Source organism: Magallana gigas, chromosome 3, assembly GCF_963853765.1.
Source record: "Magallana gigas chromosome 3, xbMagGiga1.1, whole genome shotgun sequence".
Lineage (NCBI taxonomy): Eukaryota > Metazoa > Mollusca > Bivalvia > Ostreida > Ostreidae > Magallana > Magallana gigas.
The window spans coordinates 3,552,629-3,571,380 of NC_088855.1; the positions used below are offsets into that span (position 1 = coordinate 3,552,629).

Genomic DNA, 18,752 nt, shown 5'->3' on the forward strand with positions numbered 1-18,752 from the left:
TACAGGAAAAATGTCCATATGTGTAAAACATGTGTTTAATACCACACATGTTTTACACATATTTGACATGTGTAAAACACATGTTCAAATTTATACATGTATAATATATGTATATTTTATATGAAAAACACATAAAATATACATATATTTTACATGTGTAAATTTGAACATGTGTTTTACACATATTATATACATGTTTTTTGACACACATGAAATATGTATATTTTACATGTGTGTTACATGTGTGATGAGTTACATAGAAAATATACATGTATATTCTAAATGCCAAAGATTGCAAAAATGTGTGATGAATGATGGAAAGTAAGACTAAAAATAGATCATTTATAATGCTTGTCCCAACAATGAAAAGGCATGTTTATATCTGTCTACCTACTTCTCATAGTATAGTAAAGAGAACAACTCCTCCATGAAGATAAAAAAGTCATTTATTGAACATAAATGACAATAAATAAATTGGAAATATACACATAAAAACCTGTTGCATTAACAGTACACAATATGTCCAGTTAAAAACATGCAACTAGGCTTACAGTCCTACTAATACCTTTTTCTCTATTCATTTTACGCACATTCACCATCAATGCCATGGTACATGAGGTACATACAACTATACAATTATACATATATACAAATTTCTTTACAGTGGATGACACACTGTACATTTTCAGAAGTTCAGCTTGAAAAAGTTACAAATATTGAAGAAGGACAAGCTGATTTATAAATCTTGAAATCAATAAAAATGAACAAGTTTTAGCATCAATTCACAAAATTTTTCCTCCTGGTTCTTGCAGCTTTTCCTGTAAATATGACTGCATCCTCTGGAGAGAAAGCTGGTACCTCCATCTCTGTACAGAGCTGGAGGAGAATACACTCCTCCATTGCAGTTGAAATAACCTTCCCATTGGGTTTCCTTTTCAGTTTCTTAATTGGAACTTCTCCCTCCTCCTGGGGCATCTCTCTACCAATAAACTGGACTATTTCACGTTGTTGCCCCAAAGTCCTTGCCTTTTCTCCAATACACACCCTGAAACATTAAATCTTAGTGTTATAAAGTAATACATATAAGGTATCTCATCCATATATATTGTTTTATTTTATACTGAGTAACCTTTAATATCCATCCATGTATTAAATACTTTGATATTATTTGTAAGAATTTTATTTACCAAGAGAAATTTTCAATAATGTTATTATCTAAACAGTGATTAATTAATGAAAATTGCATTAAGGTCTATGGTAACAAGCATATGTTTGAAAATAAAAAAAATTAATACTATGAATATCAATAAATGCTCTCATGAACAAGAATAGAATTCCTGGGTCCCCCGCCCGTCAAGCAGTAGATCTATACTAGTATCGACCAAGGCTGATTTAGGAACTTGACCAATTCCCAGTGATATAAACATTTGGTATAAATTTCATGTAAGTCCGTCAAAATTTGTAGGCATGAGAGCGCTAACAAGGTGAATTTTGGGATAAAACGGAGTCATTATTGTGGTGAAAGTCCCATAATTCCAACAAAAAGTATCGACCAATGCTGATTTTCGAACTTGACCAAAGTATTAGTGGTATAAACATTTGGTATAAATTTATTGAAAATCCGTCAAAATTTGTAGGCATGAGAGCGCTTACAAAAAAGTGTGACGGACGGACACACGGACGGACGCCCGGCATTTCTATGTCCCCGCTCCGCGTTGCGGCGTGGGACAAAAAAATATTCAATCATTAGGAATAGAACAAGAGCCCCATGGGCCACATCGTTCACCTGAGGAACATTAGGTATGATAAAATCGGCTTAATGGAGTCATAATACAAACAATCTGGACAATGTACAATAATACATGTAGATCCTATGTAAATAAAATCCATTTTCCCCCTGGATATTTTTATGTTTATAATCATTAGTCCCTTTTCTAACAGGATGATTTTATAGTCATATCACATGTTGAGTATTCTCAAAAAGATCCTTAACAATTGTTTATATATGGGATATAAAACTACATCAAACTCTGAACCTTCTTGTGAGGCCGAAGAATTGTCCTGGAGATAAAGTCTTAACAATTACAAAGAATTATCTGGCTGATTAGTTTCTGAGAAGAAGATTTTTAAAGATTTACTCTATATATTCCTATGTAAAACTTTAACACCCCCTATGGTGGCCCCACCCTACCCCCGGGGGTCATGAATTTCACAACTTTGAATCTACACTACCTGAGGATGCTTCCACACAAGTTTCAGCTTTCCTGGCTTTATGGTTCTTGAGAAGATTTTTTAAAATTTCTCATTTTTCATTAATTTCTAATTATCTCCCCTTGAAAATGAGTGTGAAGATGTTGAAAATGTGAAAAGTTTACGGACAGACAGTTTGACGGACAGACGGATGAAAGACAAAATGTGATCAGAATAGCTCACTTGAGCTTTCAGCCCAGGTGAGCTAAAAACTATGGTATTTAAAACAAATTCTAAACCTGATAGATTTTTTTTAAATTGATTTTTATGGATTAAAAGCAAAAGGAGCAAGTCTTCAAGAACAGGAAAATGTCCTTCATTAGCTAACTTAAATATAGAATTATGTAGTAAATCTAACATTACCAATCATCATTCACAGGAAAATATCCACCAGAAATCACATGGTTAAGCAATGTCATGTGCGAAAATGAAATTGCAGTGTCTCTGCTTCTCTGTTTTTGGTTTTGGTGAAAGATATCATTGCGTATTGAAGCATGCTTTTTTTCAAATCCATCTTCTGTGTATCCTTTTGGAGGGCCATGTCTTCTGATATCATCAACCTTCAAAACATTAAAAGAGATCTTCACTGACTAATCTGTAATGTACAAGGATAAAAATTTCAGTTTACCGTAAACAGCTAAGCTATCATGATTACCAAGTGACACAGTAGATGAGTTTTGACTTTTCTTTTCAATTCCGGTGCATGCTCATCAACAAGTTGTAAATACTTGTTGACAAGATGTTCTGTCTCAACGATATCTTCCTCAACAAATTCATCTTTAAGAAGAATTTTCTGGATCTGAAAAGCATTTCCTAATTTACACTTGGATGACTTCAAATGTATTCAATAGAAGTTGAGACAGGATGCAGGATAATAAGTATAAAATGAATATGTACATTAAATTTATACAAGTGTAAACATTTTCATGTAGTCAATGAAAGATGATGTGACAAACAGATATTGAATCATTTACTTTTCAAGATTATTTAACCAGGGTTACGGAAAAAGCCTATACATATGCAAGTTTTGTAATGTAACATTTCATGTATATGGTCTTACCTCTGCAAGTGTAGTCAGCATTTTCAAATGTTCCCGTGGTATGCCAACAAATGCAAAATTGATTGGGGCAAACTGCAACTAATGAAAAAACATCCTATTTACCGGGTAATTATATAGAAATGACATATTTTTTCTGCGACTTTCATTGTGCAATTAATTATATATCATTTGAAAACATGATAGTTGTTCAAAAAGAAGCTTTAAATAAGACTATAATTAATTAAACTCCATAGCAAGTTCTATTTCGTTAGAAAATATTAAACAAATGACTGTATATATAAATACATTTGTGGGGATGTAAATTTGTAGGCATGCAAGGGTTATACCCACAAATTCAACAAACATTGATCTCCCACAAACAATGCTGATTCTACAGTATACATTAATTCTACACAACAAAGAAAGCATGTTCATACATATTGCTTGAAGTCTTTGCCTTGACGACTGTTTATGGAGGAAAAAAAGTTGTTGGCAAAAGATTCATTTGTAAGAGAGGACAAGTGAGCTTGCAGCCTTTCAACCTTTTCGTCCGAAATTGATTTCAAGATGTACTTCACTAAGTGTTTGGTGAGGCCAAGCGGTATGAGATGAAGGAAGCCAACAGGAATGTCCCTGGAATGATAATACATCATCAATAATGTTTTGTCTTAAGTCTAAAAAAAAATACTCTTCATCTTTTCTTATAGAAACCCCGGTTAAAAAATTTCTCAATGAATAAGATTTTTCATACCTGTGAGGATTTAACACATCCCAGATATGGTTTTCGTATTCCTTAACTCCTGTCCGTTGCCTTAATTTACGTTTGTCTGTCTCCATACTTCTCATATTAATTCTATTTATGGTAGTCAATGTCTTAGTTGGTGTTCTTTCTTCTGCCTTCCTGATGGCATGTTCTGCATCTGCCTATATGAATCAATAAATTAATGTACATGCTTATTAAGGGCATAATTAAAACACTTGAGTACAAACGCTTATAGTATATATATATATACACGCACACACACACACACACACACACACACACACACACACACACACACTAGTTAACGATCTCCGATCCTCAGCAATGTCCGATAACTCTAAATAATCCAGAAATTTTTTGTTCGTACCTTAAATCTGTCTCTTATATAGTCTAATTTAATAAGTCTTCATATCACACATACCTATTCAAAGAACTGCTTAGCTTAGTGGCTCCACAGAGACCCACTACATAAAGAAAAAGGGTTTCGAGCCATGCATGCATGCACTGGAACGACCGTTGTTTTTTTCACTAATATCATCTTAACTTGTATACTTATTTCATTATATCCACTGTGCCCAAAATTGCAATAACTTTTATGATGAAAAAAATGCTTTGAGGCAGAGGATCGGAAAACCTTAATATTTACCCTCAAAACCTGTTGACTTAATTATTGATAATGACAACTGAAATTTACACTACATTTAACTTACTTACATAACAACGTGGGCAATATTTGGTAGCAGTGGCTCCGAGGTGGTTGCAAAGATATGACTGCATGTTGAAGTCTGCAACAACGACATTCAAGTCTGTTGTAATGGTACATTCCTCCATTCTGTATGCATCAAATCCACTAATTCCATTCCTAAGAATTGAAAAATATTTACATTAAAGTATGCTACTTAGGCTAAATAAAATTGAAATTACGGTTCTCAGGCCCGCGCGCATCCGTTTTGAGGGTGCCGCATTGCAAATTTTATTGCATTTTCAATAAAATAAAAAGTTGATAATGCGGAGACCTATCCGGAAAAAAAAAGTTTCCGCTTTCGGTTTGCATATAGTTTTACTTTCGTTTCTAATATGCAGCTTCCGGTGTAGTCTTAATCATTAAGTCGCTTATTTTCGTAAGTAAAAACTTTATGATCCAAACCTCCCGATGATATAGACGATACTAGTAAGAATGGGGTCGATGGAAATTTTGGACTTAAAACGAATCAAAATGTCTGCTGTTTCGAATTGTATCCGCCATGGAACCCTGTTAATTCTACCGTGGAATATAATTGAGAGCTTTTCCGATGGATGTTGTCTGTTAAACCTGTACGAGGGCGTGAAACCGATAAAATTCGATTGGAAAAGTTGGACCTCCCAAGAAAAATTACTTGGTGCCTTCGTTTCTTTGTCAGTTGGCAAACACAAGAACAGTTTGGACGCCGCGATTTTAACCATTATAAACTTGCGGGGTTTAACGATATCTACTGTGTATTCAGGACTTACTTCTTAACTCAAGTTAACTGTGAAGAAATGTGGTCCCAGTAACTGTCGGATATGATTGGCCCCAAGATTGCATAATGATATCTCTAGCCAGTTACACAACTTTCCTGATCCAGTGCCAGGTATTTTAGAGTAAACATCATATATGTCATTTTACGTTTTGTAAAGTGGATTGATGTTTTTCTTTATTTTTAAATGACTTCCATTTATTAAAGGAGAAGGACACTACAAGGAGTTCAGTGAGGTTTTTGAACCAATACTACAGAGGAGCACTGTCCTTCTTTATCATCAAAATGAGCACAATCAACTGCAAGCAGACATGGAATTCAATTTAGTCTATCTGCTCAGACTGCAAAACAGTGAAACAAATGGGAACCTGCATAGATTGCCCGAAACCCAGAGTCTTATGAGTTATATAGTGCTACTAAACCTGGTGCCCAAGAAAGTACCTTGCTTACAAAAATCATTGGACTTTATCAGTTTTCATGTTGATCTGAACTTCAGGAATTAGAACCTAATAATCCTGAGAAAGCACCCTCAGTATGTGCCCCATTGTAGAAAGTTTATATGAGATCAAATTTAGCCTGTGCATCTCCAATTGAGACCCCCTACTACATGTACAGCTCTGGTGTATTTCCCCCAATATGCTATCACTGTTGGACACAAGACACAGATACAGAAGATGAACAGTACCCAATATGTCATGATTGTGTTGTTTCACAACGACAGCTTTGTAAAAACGGAAGGATGTTCAAAGCTCCAGAGCAAAGAAGCAGACAAAATGAAAACAAATAGTTTACTTTTAAAAAAAATAAATGTTTTTTCATTTGATCTAAATATTAAATATCATTGTTGTACTTTGAAAGTTGGACTGTATTTTCAAACATACATCGGGGTGTTTTTATCTGTTAAAATATTTAATAGCTATCCTTATTAAATAATAAAACAGCTGCTTGAATAAAGAAAATCTTGTTTTTTTTAAATTGTAGGTAGTTAATAAAATTTCTTTCCCAAATAAAAAAAAGCCTCCCTCATCTGTTTTTTTAACAATAAAAAAGAAAAAAAAAAGCCTCCCTCCCTCATCTAATTTTGGAAAATTTGGCCTGAGAACCAGAGAATTAATTTTATGTGGCCTTATTACTCAAAAATTTTTAAAACTCTTTGTAAATTATTTTATAAGTTTAAGATACAGTTCTTTAATTTTAACTGTTATCTGCATCTCACCTTTATTATTGTGTAATAAGTACCTTTTACAATTCTGTATATCTGAGATGACCGGCTTCATAAGAGTATTAGGGTCAACTTTTTCAGACGCACCTAATAAGAAGATTGACTCATGATGTTGTCGAAGATGGAGCTTTAATCCTATATGAAAATCAATGCATAAGTTGAATGAAAGAATTCAATTGCAAGTGACATAAAATGTCATAAGAATATAAAATTGGCTAGATCTTTGTACTAATGCAATTTCAGAGCGATTTAGTAACTATTATGACATAAAATTTAGTATGCGCCGTTCAATTCCAACGATCATGTGCTAGTACGACATCAAATAATCATGTTGACATTGACTTGATTGGTATTGGCAGCTGGCACATATTGACGACAAGTTTGCGAAAATCAAGTAATAATTAAGTAGACCCGTAGCGCTTTTTTGTCAGGACATCATTATATTTTCTATATAAAATATATGATATAAATATCATGACATCATGACATCATAGTTTGTGATGGTATGTGATTTATATCTGAAAAGTTGAGTTTCTATCCCCTAGTCTCAATGTAATGGAGATAAAACATATGCATTCAAAGCACTGTTAAAAAATCATATTCCATATGTTTTACATGGTATGATAACATGTTTTAATCCTGTTTTATGTGCTAGCTACTGAAATTCATTAATTATGAATTAATTAGATTTACATGGATTAAGTTTATGTACATGCTGGAAAAGATATTTGCTTATATATTAATAACCTAATTAAAAACCAGTAAAAAAAAATATTACCTGCAGGTTGCATTTGCACACAATGTAGACCGAGCCATCTCTTACTCCTGATTGCAGAAGTATCGTCAACGAAAATATTGACAGGCAATGTCCATATTGGAATTGATGGTTTCTCTACAGCCAGGTTTGACACACTTTCAAGCTTGCAATATGCCTTAAAATGAAATTGAAAATTAATGCATTTCTTCAAGATATTCTTGAGTCGATCTTAATGCAGCATAAGCTTTACTGTGAGTATATAACCTGATGTGAGACATATTGTAACTCAATGACTTTCAGCCAGATCTTTCATTACAGCTTGGACAAAAGATAAAGAAGATCAATTTCATTAAAGGAAAAGCAGTCAGTTATTAACTTACTTGCTCATTACATTCTTTCAATTGTTTTAAAGGAACGTGTATCGTATAATCCAATGCTCGAACAACTCTACAATAGAATGAATTAATATATGAACAGTAAATTTTACATTTCAGCAACGAATTAATTATTAAAGTTGGACAATTAAACGGCGCCCTTCTTTGTTAGTCTACTTCAACATCAACATGATAGTTAAGGAGTAATAAATATTTTATATAATCATGCATATTCTAATAACAAGAGGCCCAGGGGTCACATCGCTCACCTGAACAACAGTTGCCTTAATTCTGATCAAATTAGCTTTACAGTATCAAAATATCTTGACAACTAAGTACAGTAGATCTTGCTAAAAAAACCCTGAAAATCTGCCAATTTTTATCCACCTCTTTTTTTGGGTAAAATACCAAGCCCCTTTTGTTGTTGTACCTGTAAGAATATTTTTCTCTCTTCCTATGTACCCCCCTCCCCCTCCCATTTCGTGGCCCCACTTTTCTCTAAGGAATCACGGTTTCATCAAACTTAAATCTGCATAACCTGTGCTTTCACACTCAGTACTGAGTTTTGGACCGAAAACTTTCCCAGAATATTTTTAAAGATTTTCTCTATAAACTCCTATGTAAAAATTCAAACCCCCATCACGGCCCCACCCTACCACTAGGGACTGAGATTTTGCAAACTTGAATTTACACTACCCGAGGATGCCTCTACACAAGTTTAAGCTTTTCTGGCCAGTCTTTAAAAAGAAGATTTTTAAAGATTGTCTCTATATATCTATGTAAAAATTCATCCCCCATTGTGGCCCCACCCTACCCCTGGACTATTATTTAAACAAACTTGAATCTACGATCTGGGGATGCTTCAAACCAAATTTGGGCTTTCCTGGCCTAATAGTTTTGAGAAGAAGATTTTTAAAGATTTTCTCTATATATAAAAATTTATCCCCCATTGTGGCCCCACCGTACCCCCGGGAACCAAGATTTGAACAAACTTGAATCTACACTACCTGCCTCCACACAAGTTTAAGCTTTCCAGGCCGATTAGTTTTTGAGAAGAAGATTTTTGAAAAATACCAATAAATTTTCAATAATTCTCAATTATCTCCCCTTTAAAGAGGGCGTGGCCCTTCATTTGAACAAACTTGAATCCCCTTTACCTAGTGGTGCTTTGTGCCAAATTTGGTTGAAATCTGCCCTGCGGTTCTTGAGAAGAAGATGAAAATGTGAAAAGTTTACAACAACGACGCCGCCGACGACAAAGACAGACAATGGACAAATTGTGATCAGAAAAGCTTACTTGAGCCTTTGGCTCAGGTGAGCTTATAAGTAAATCTGCATTATGGTCAAACATTTAAAAAAAAGCTAATTTATATATACCTTTGATGGCCAGATCCATCTTCATTTGTTTCTGTGTATGGTTGGATGACTGCTTTAATAGCATCATGCTGTAAATGTGATAAATGCACATACCAGTATTAGTGCCATAAGTTTTAATCCAACGAAAAAAATTTCTAAGTCCAGAGCTTCGAATTTTTTCTGGATGAAAAATTGTCGAAGTTCAGAGCTCCATATTTTTTCCAGATAAAAAATAAACCAAGTCCAACTCTCCATATCATATCCATATATTTTCCAGATCATTTACAGATTTTTCCCCGCATTTCCGTATTATTTAATTTTTCCGCATTTTTTTTCCATATTTACAAAATGCAGAAAAAAATGCGGAATAATGAGTGGAAATCTAGAGATCTGAGATGTGAGTAGTTAATCTGCTGTTATAATCACCATGCTATAATTATAATTTCTTAAAAAAAAGAAACTAAATGTAATAAAATCAAATCCCATTTTTATGAGAAATTGTTATACATATTTAGAAATATATCTTACGTTTACATCATCAATGAAGCTTTTCAGCATCCCATGTTGCTCCTCCTCTGTTTGATCATCTTTATATGTGTACATTTTGCCAGTAAAGAATGACACATTTTCAACTCTCATATGGTGGAATGCAAGATCTTTCTGCCATTTTTCAGCTCCAGATGGATGGTTGTTCTTACTTGTAGGGTACCTTTATGATGAAACATGATTTATAAAAATTCTCAAAATATAAAAAAGAAAAATTGTTTTTTGTAAAATTAAATGCTCACAATTAAGAAATCTTGTGATTACAAATGCGAATGCATGATTAAATAATCTACAGAGTTCCTTTACCATATGAGTATTATAGTCATACTCAGTGAGGTAGCAAAGAAAATGTCATATAGATATGATATAATCTGCATATATGTTAATTGAGTTGGAAAGGGAGTGGGAGGTCATGTACACCCTAAATGACAGGTATAGTGGTGAGAATTTATAATGTTTCCAAGGGGGAACCATTTCTTTGAGGGAGTCAGGACCACAATGAATATTGAAGCACAGTCAGTTCACAATATAAAATATTTCATATTTATTATATAGCATTAAATGATTTATTCAAGTTGCATCGTAGGAAGTTTACTGAACATGAACCACATAAATAGGTCAATTATAAAACTAAATAAGTAAATGAAAGCATGTATATATAATATAAATAATATATTATTTAAGATAAATTTACCTCATAATATCCCCTGCAAATTTGGGATTTGCTAGAAATAGTTTCAGAATTTCTGATGGCTTCAAGCACCAAAATGATGTTCCATCTTCAGCATGATGCTATTAATTAAAACAGATTATTATTATTTTTTGTCATATATTACCGATTACCTAGTTCTTGTTAATTGGTCTCCTTAAAAAAAATGTGAATCATATAAAAGGGTTGAGGCCATTAATTTATACTGTATTGATCTCCTGTACAAGCTTTTTTAAAGGAGATCGAGCTCTATAAAAAATATGTAGGAAAGTACCAAAATTCAAAAGGTGTTCATGGATATCCTTTTTGACTAATTAAATAATAGTTTATAGTTAAGGCACAAATCATATCTAAATTTTTTAGGCAGATCTAAATGTAAGCTTAATTATTTTACGCACCTCATCTACTAAAGTCTCCCAATTCAAATCTCCAAAACTGGTGGCATCAAGTTCATGCATTGATGGAATCTCTTCTTCTTCCAGTACAGAGTCGGACTCTTCTTGAGTGTATAGGTGACTCTTGCTCGTACAATCATGAGGTCTTCCCTCCTCACTTAATAAAAAAAACTATTTACAAGAAAGTTATTTACAAATAAAACTATGAACATCTGGGGTCGAAGGAGTTCTAGATGTGTGAGGCTCCTGTCAAGGCCTCTGGCAGGATGGTAAGGCTGGCCTTGAACTCTTCTAGTGTAGCTGCTGTTGTGGCTTTTTCCGGTAGAGTGTTCCATTCCCTGGTTGATCTTGGGAAGAAGGAGAACCTGTATTGATCTTTACGAGTGCGCTGTTGGTATATGCGGTGGCCTCCTCTGGTCCTGGAATCTCCGGGTTTGTAGTAGTTAGAGGGGTCGATATCCACCAATCTATTGCGGATCTTGTATGCCATGGTGAGTCGGTCTTTGCAGCGGCGATCTTTAAGAGGCTCCCATTTCAGTCTATTCATTAAGGAGCTGACACAGCCTGGGGATACGTCTTGGTATTCGTTGTACACGAACCTAGCTGCCCTTCTCTGTACTTGTTCTAGGTCTTTTTCAAGGTTATCTTGATAAGGGTCCCATACAGTGGAGGCGTATTCCAGGGTTGGTCTGACCATGGTGATGTAGGCGTTGGCTTTGACTTCTGGTTTACACCGTCGTAAGTTCCTTCTCAGAAAGCCTAGTGTCCTTGATGCTTTGCCTACTGTCTGGTTGATATGTGTCTTCCACTGTAGATCATGGTTTATGGTGACTCCCAGGTATTTCCCATGCTCGACTGCCTCTAGTGTGTGGCCGTGTAGTTGATAGTTCCTTATCAGTGGGTTTCTTTTGTTGGTGATCCGTATCACGATGCACTTCTCAGGATGGAAATTCATCTGCCATCGTGATTCCCACTCTTGGAGTTTGTTAAGGTCGTCTTGGAGTGTCTCGGCATCCTTCACATTCTTTATTTTCCTATAAACTAGGCAATCGTCTGCAAATAACCTTGCCTCAGAAGATGTTGATTGTGGCAGGTCATTAATGTAAGCCAGAAATAATAGGGGTCCGATGACTGTTCCCTGAGGCACCCCTGAGATGACGTCTAGGGGGCCGGACTTATGCCCTTCAAGCAATACGGATTGTGTTCTCTTGCTAAGGAAGTCTTGTATCCATTTGAGTGTTTCTCCACGTATTCCGTAATGGTCCATTTTTTGGAGGAGTCTCTTGTGGGGCACTTTGTCAAAGGCTTAGGAGAAATCAAGCAGGATGATGTCTGTCTGTTCTCCTTGGTCTAAATTCTTGCCAATTTCGTCTAGTGTTATCAGTAGTTGTGTTTCACAAGATCTTTTGGATCTGAAACCATGTTGATGGTCACAAAGGATCTGGTGGCGGTCAAAGTGATCCATGATGGTGCTGTGAACAATATGTTCCAATAGTTTGCAGCAGATTGAAGTCAAGGAGACTGGCCGATAATTAGAAGCTTTGTGTTTTTCTCCTTTTTTGAAGACTGGGACAATGTTGGCAGCTCGCCAGTCGTCAGGAATGGCTCCAGTGTCCAAAGATTTCTGGTAAATTATGGTCAGATATGGTGATATGTGATCAGCTGCTTCTTTGAGTATATAGGCTGGAATTTCATCAGGCCCAGTGGCTTTGAATGGTCTTAGTCCACGGAGTAGCTTGTAAACTCCCGCCTGGCTGACTCTGATGTTGTCCATAGTTCGGAATGGACTTGGTCCCATATGTGGCATGTTATGTATGTCTTCTTTGGTGTAGACAGATTGAAACTGCTGGTTTAAAATTGAAGCTTTAGTTGGTGTATCGCTGTGAAGAAGTCCATCTTTGTCTTTGAGTGTAACAATGCCTGTGGATTCTTGTTTCCTGCTCTTAATGTAGGACCAAAATCGTTTCGGTTGCTCCTTGTGGTCTGTGCTTATGATGTCTTCCATGTATTTCCCATGAGCAATCCTAGATTCTTTCTGTAGCTTTGCCTTGAGAAATTTGTATCGCTTCCAATCTTTGGTGTTTTTGGATCTTTTAGCTTTGGAGTATGCACGCTGTTTGCTGTTGCTAGTCTTACGTAACTGTGTGTTCATCCAAGGGTGGCTGTATCTCTCCTTGGTCTGTTTAGTTGGTACGTGTGTGGTCATTGCTTTCGTGATGATGCTCTTGAATTTGTTCCACATTGCGTTGATATTACTGAAGTTGGTGGTCTGAAATTCAGTGAAGTTATCAGTGAGGCTTTTGTTAATTCCCTCCATATTGGCTTTTTTCCAGAGATTGATGGTTCTACTAGTAGGTTTAGGTCTTGTTGCTTTAGCTGCTAGGTCTAATAGTACGATGTCGTGGTCACTGTTTCCGATTGGAGGAAGTGTCTTACATCTCTCAAGTTGACCTGGATGGGATGTAAACATAAGGTCCAAGGTGTTCTCGCCTCTTGTTGGTTTGTTCACTAATTGTTGGACGCTTAGGTCTGCGGTCATCCTAATGAACGCTTGGTTGACCTGTGCTGGTATTTGATTGCTGTGGGTATCATATGAGGTCCAATCAATGTCCGGAAGATTGAAGTCACCTCCCAGTAGGAAAATGTTGTTCTTATTTTTCTCTCGCAGGTTTTTTATTTCTGCCACTGCTGTATCTATATATTCTAGGTCTTGTTTATTTGGTGGTCTATAAAAACAGTTGAGTGATATTGATTTCCTAGGTCCTATTTTGATGTTTCCTGAAATTAGTTCTGTTTTGTCGCTGCAAAAACTCTGTGTGAGGCCAAGGTCATGTCGTGCTGCTATGATCACTCCTCCATGCGGGTCTCCTTTTCTATCCCTACGAATGATGTTAAAACCTAGGGAATCTGGGAAGATCTCCTTGCTATGAATCTTGTCAGATAGCCAACTTTCAGTTCCAAGTATGACGTCTGGTCTTGTAGATTCCAATAAAACTTGCAGGTCGTTACGTTTGTTTTTAATACTCTGAAAATTGATAATGAGTATTCTGAGTGAACTCTGCTGACGTTTTGTTGGCGAGGCCTTTGGTTTGTTTGGCTTTGGTGATGATGCGGCTTGTGGATGACCAGGGCTAGACATCAGAGAATCCGACGCGCTAGCATAACTCTGGTTTGATGATAATACCGAGTATGTGTTACTGTCGGCCGAATCTAGTAGGTCGTAAAGTACAGTTGAGTAGTTGCAGGTGTTACATACTACACAATGCCAGGACACAGATGTGTTTGCTAGATCTGCGTATTCTAGAGTGTCTATTCCAGTGCAGGTGGCATGGTACCAGTGGTCGCATTCGTCACATGCAAGGGCTCTTTGACCCCATTTACATGCTTTGCTACAGATAGCACATGGGTACTTTGGTGTTCGAGGACCAGGGTTCTGTTCGACTCCTGCTAATACTAGTAGTAGTGATCGGAAGTATGTAGTATCATTGATAACTTTGGGTTTGGAGTTCTTATTAGCCCATACGTACAGACAAGTATATTTGTTGTTTGATAGTTCAGTTATGTCCGCCAATGTCAATATATTCCTTTATCTTCCTTTATCCCAACTTCTTTCATGATGAACATCACAAACTTAACGACTTCATTGCTCTAAAATATTTTTTTTTAAATTAAAGGAAATGTTTGAAACCCAGCCATGCAGTTGCATGCTGGCACGCGCTGGTATAGGTTATATGTTATAACCATCCAGGCCTTTCTTTTAGATAATGCCACACATTCTATATATATAAATTATATACACCGGTAAAAAAAACAAGCCCAACAAACATTACAAAAAGGTAATGGAAAATTAAATATTAATTAATTTTTTGAACTACGATAAGTTTTATGTTAACATATTGAACTTACCACTGCATGTGTTGGTGAATTTTTCAAGATGTAAAGTAGAAGATGTAACTTGTTTTTAAATGGATAGTATTCTGTTTGTTCACCTTCCCCTTGATTCGAATTACCAATGAATGGTTCACGTTCGCGTTGATCTTCACTTCGATCGTCCTGTAGTTCATCATCTTCATGTACCTCGTCGCATCTACTTTGTTGGTCGTCTAGTGACAGAATGAGACGCACATCCACGGTAGTTTGGAGATTGTTTTGTTCGTTTCCGCTGATAAAACTTGAAGCCCTTATATGCTTGGTTGTTGACAGGTGTCTTTTATAATTATTTTCTTTTACTGTAATCGCAGACGTACATTTTGTTTACCCCGCGAGCTGTCAACGAACTATAAATGAGATCGATCCCGATCGGTATTGTGTGCAATTAAATGAGCTGCAGAATATTAATAACACTGAGAAATAAATTAAAATTTGTCGGAATCATACTCTTTTTGTTTTATTTGATTTCAATTTTACTAGAACTGTGGACTTTTAATGTGTCATAACAGAAAAATGGAGTCTGTATTATGATCGGGTTTGGATTGTTTGTTGCCATTACGTCATTGGTAAATAATGAATATTCATAAACAATAACAGACGACAACGTGCGCTGTACAAAGACGAAAAAAGCAGAAATGTCAAGATTCCAGTCTATTTATGTAAGTTTGTGTTTAAAAATATATACAAAATTGTAATCAATATGTAACATTAATTACATAAATTACACAAATGCATAATGTAATGTAATATTAAAGGATTCCCAAGAGACTGAGGCACCAGCATCCCAGGAGTTGTTTGGCCAAGAGTCAGATCGAGAGCAGACTGTCCCTGTGTCTGAGAAACTGCTTAAAGACATCCGTAAGTTTATAAATGCCAATCAATTCATAAAACATAGTATGTTCATATGTTCTTTTTTGGATCAGAATATTTTTTTTTACTTACTGTAACCATGGTAACGTTATCAGCTAAAAAAAATCATATTTTCGAGGAAGCTGGAAATTTTATTTGTTTAATATGAAAAGTAATAATGTAAATGATGCAGTCTTATTAATTTTTAAAGTTGATTTGGATTAAGGAATGAAAAAAATATATCTAATATTTTTGAAAAGGGGTAGGCCCTAGGGGTCAATTTCATGAAAGTTACTGTGAAAGTGTTGACCTATAAAAAATGTTTATATTTGCCATAGTACAAGAACTAAAAGACCTTAGAAAAAGTATCGAGGAACTTAAAAGATCCTCAGAAACCAGGGAAAAAACAACATTATTCAGAATTGAAGATCAGGGTTTTCATGTAAGCCTCTCTCTCTCTCTCTCTCTCTCTCTTTCTCTCACACACACACACACACACACACACACATACTCTCACACATGCACGAATACATTTAATAAGTTATATATTTAAACACACAGACATGTATATACCGGTGTGTGTGTATATATATATATATATATATATATATATATATATATATATATATATATATATATATATATATATATATATATATATATATATATATATATATATATATATATATATATATGTACATACACAACCACATTTAATTTTTTGTTGCAGAAAACCTACTTCCAGTATTTGAAGGGACTCTTCTGCAGCTTTCCCTGGCTTGACATTGAAAATGAAGACTTCAAGGTTAGTTTTGAGTGACTTAATTATAGTAATGCATATACATTTAAGAAATATGACAAGAGTACAAATTTTCCTTCAACCTCATCTGACATTCAAGTGAAGCACATACAATCATTTTGATGCATTTTTTAGAGAGAAGTAAAAGAGCTTGTCGGTGAAAACCCGTGCAAATTTCGGAGTATGTGCAGTTTTGCTTCTCAGAAGTTTACTCAGATGAGAAATCAACTGAGGCGAATGGTAAGAGAACATTTATGTTCATGTACATGTACATAAAATGTGTCTTGTTTTAGTGAATTTTAACAAGTTTTCATATATATGTTAGTTTTTTAGTAATATGATGCAAATATATATAGTGCAATATCAGAATATTTCTGTTTAAGCTGCTAGGTATCCGGACACTGATGCATGGCTGCATATTGTTTATTTCATTATATTTCTTATCTCAGACTTCTTCATATCGCTGTCAGTTTTTAACAATCAACAGCACTTGTATTGTATAACATGTACTTGCAAAACATCATTTAAAAAATACATGTGAACTCACAATTATTTAAATATGGAAGTTTAAGATTTTTTTTATAGTTGTAATAGTGGTAATTTTAGGATGTACAACAATGACCTCTCTTTCATGTGTATACAGTGACTGATTTTAACACACATCTTTGTTTTTTGTTGCAATATTGATTATCTGATGTTTATTTTTCTTAGCTGTTCCATTCTACAATGGACATACAGGCCCTCTCCCTGGATGGCCTGTGCAATTATTTGTACAGGCCATTCACTCCACCAGGGGAGAGTCCTGTGGACAAAAAGAGGAGGAAGATGACAGTAGCACTTGTAAGTCTAATTTTGTGTGATAAACAAAATATGTAAATAAAAATCAACAATACTATGCATCTTAAAAGAGCAGGATCTACATTGTAATGCAATGTATAGATACTTAGTGAAATGTATTGGCTAACGACACAAACAATTGAACTTAACATGCAATCAGTCCCTTCTTTTGGACATAATTATGAACAAATAAATTGCATCATATGCATGTATCTAAATATATATATATAACTATCTATTGATTTATACTTTATGAAAGAATTTTGCTTACTTTTTCTTCATCTTTCAGAGGGCATTCTTATCAACAAAGAAGTTTAATGAATGTGAGAAGTTTTGGCCAGAGTTTAAAGGTGCATGAGAATTATAATATTATATATACATAATTGTATAGTAAAAATAACACGTATGTAAGTTCTGTTACAGAAATGCACATATTTAAAACAGAAAAGCTATATTTAAATTAAAGTGAAAAGATTCTCAAATGACAATAATCTAATTAAATCTTCAATCCATGAAATATACCATGACTATTAATTAACTTTAGATTATTTTTTATGTCACCAGAGTTCTATGCATCCATAAAAGAAGACCTTAGACCCAACATCTGGGATCTTCTACAAGAAAAGGAAGAAAGAAGAATTAAGCGGTACCAAGATGTAAGTTAAAAGATTTGTTGTGATTTCTTTCTTTCTTTTAAAATCCTAATAAATCATATACATTTTCTGACCTAGATTACTTATCTAGTGTAATTTTGTATGGATGAATTCCTCTTTTGAAGCTATATATATATATAATGTAATAGCATTTGTCATTGGATATAGTGTAATAAGTGCATCCTGTAAAACAGACATGGAAAATAATAACTACATGTAATTTTGGTGTTAAGAAACACTACATATGCATATATATATAGGTTTTCTTTTCATTTATAGGAACAAGAAAGAGAGAAATGATAGGGCAATTGTACAACGCACCGTGATGAAGAATAAACTCCTGAGAACAAATTAATGAAGTTTTTGTTATTACTTTATTTTGATATACCAAGAATGCATTTGCAATAGTTCTATACTGATGATCCATACATTTATATCGAGGAATAGTTTGAAGCGAAGTGAAAATATGAAGCATATTTAATATATTTTAAATGAAAGCCTAAGTCAAGATGTACCTTTATTATTGAAAATTGCTAACAAAAATTTATACATGAATTTCATATATAAAATGCAACACATATATTACACATATAGAATATGTGTTTTACACATATAAAATATGTCATGTTTAATTTCACATGTGTTTTACACATGTTAAACACATGTTGAACATGTGTGAAATTAAACACTTAATACATGTGTGCTCTTTTTATGTGTTTTACACATGTAAAATATATATGTAAAATATATGTTTAACACATGTTTTACACATGTGGA

At 34.6% G+C, this 18,752-nt stretch overlaps 2 protein-coding genes and 1 long non-coding RNA gene across 3 annotated transcripts; 2 read left to right on the plus strand and 1 right to left on the minus strand.

The window, feature by feature from the left end:
• Window positions 1-777: 777 nt before the first annotated feature.
• On the minus strand, window positions 778-10,978 carry LOC136273281 (uncharacterized). The gene is made up of 14 exons (XM_066077683.1): window positions 10,911-10,978; window positions 10,498-10,595; window positions 9,786-9,966; window positions 9,279-9,346; window positions 7,908-7,974; window positions 7,549-7,702; window positions 6,788-6,905; window positions 4,767-4,914; window positions 4,041-4,213; window positions 3,727-3,922; window positions 3,311-3,388; window positions 2,906-3,049; window positions 2,614-2,810; window positions 778-1,045 (listed from the first exon to the last, which is right to left on the minus strand). The coding sequence occupies exons 1-14, from the start codon at window positions 10,968-10,970 to the stop codon at window positions 778-780; spliced, it is 1,950 nt and encodes a 649-aa protein (XP_065933755.1). The 5' UTR covers window positions 10,971-10,978.
• Window positions 4,950-6,507, plus strand: LOC136273544 (uncharacterized). Its single transcript, XR_010711702.1, has 2 exons — window positions 4,950-5,662; window positions 5,756-6,507. It is a non-coding gene; the product is annotated as an uncharacterized lncRNA (long non-coding RNA).
• Window positions 10,979-15,228: 4,250 nt separating the features above from the next.
• Window positions 15,229-18,330, plus strand: LOC109618870 (uncharacterized). The gene is made up of 9 exons (XM_066077707.1): window positions 15,229-15,496; window positions 15,593-15,695; window positions 16,025-16,128; window positions 16,417-16,491; window positions 16,621-16,725; window positions 17,197-17,325; window positions 17,612-17,672; window positions 17,887-17,978; window positions 18,255-18,330. The coding sequence occupies exons 1-9, from the start codon at window positions 15,473-15,475 to the stop codon at window positions 18,273-18,275; spliced, it is 714 nt and encodes a 237-aa protein (XP_065933779.1). The 5' UTR covers window positions 15,229-15,472; the 3' UTR covers window positions 18,276-18,330.
• Window positions 18,331-18,752: the final 422 nt, after the last annotated feature.

Coding starts and splice junctions, on each gene's coding strand:
- LOC136273281 (XM_066077683.1), bottom strand. CDS start 10,970: ATGCATGAACTTGATGCCACCAGTTTTGGAGATTTGAATTGGGAGACT. Junction 9,347..9,785: donor GCTTCATTGATGATGTAAAC/GTAAGATATATT, acceptor TCACATTTACAG/CATGATGCTATTAAAGCAGT. Junction 7,703..7,907: donor TGAAAGAATGTAATGAGCAA/GTAAGTTAATAA, acceptor TTTCATTTTAAG/GCATATTGCAAGCTTGAAAG.
- LOC109618870 (XM_066077707.1), top strand. CDS start 15,473: ATGTCAAGATTCCAGTCTATTTAT. Junction 17,326..17,611: donor GGAAGATGACAGTAGCACTT/GTAAGTCTAATT, acceptor TTCATCTTTCAG/AGGGCATTCTTATCAACAAA. Junction 17,673..17,886: donor GTTTTGGCCAGAGTTTAAAG/GTGCATGAGAAT, acceptor TTATGTCACCAG/AGTTCTATGCATCCATAAAA.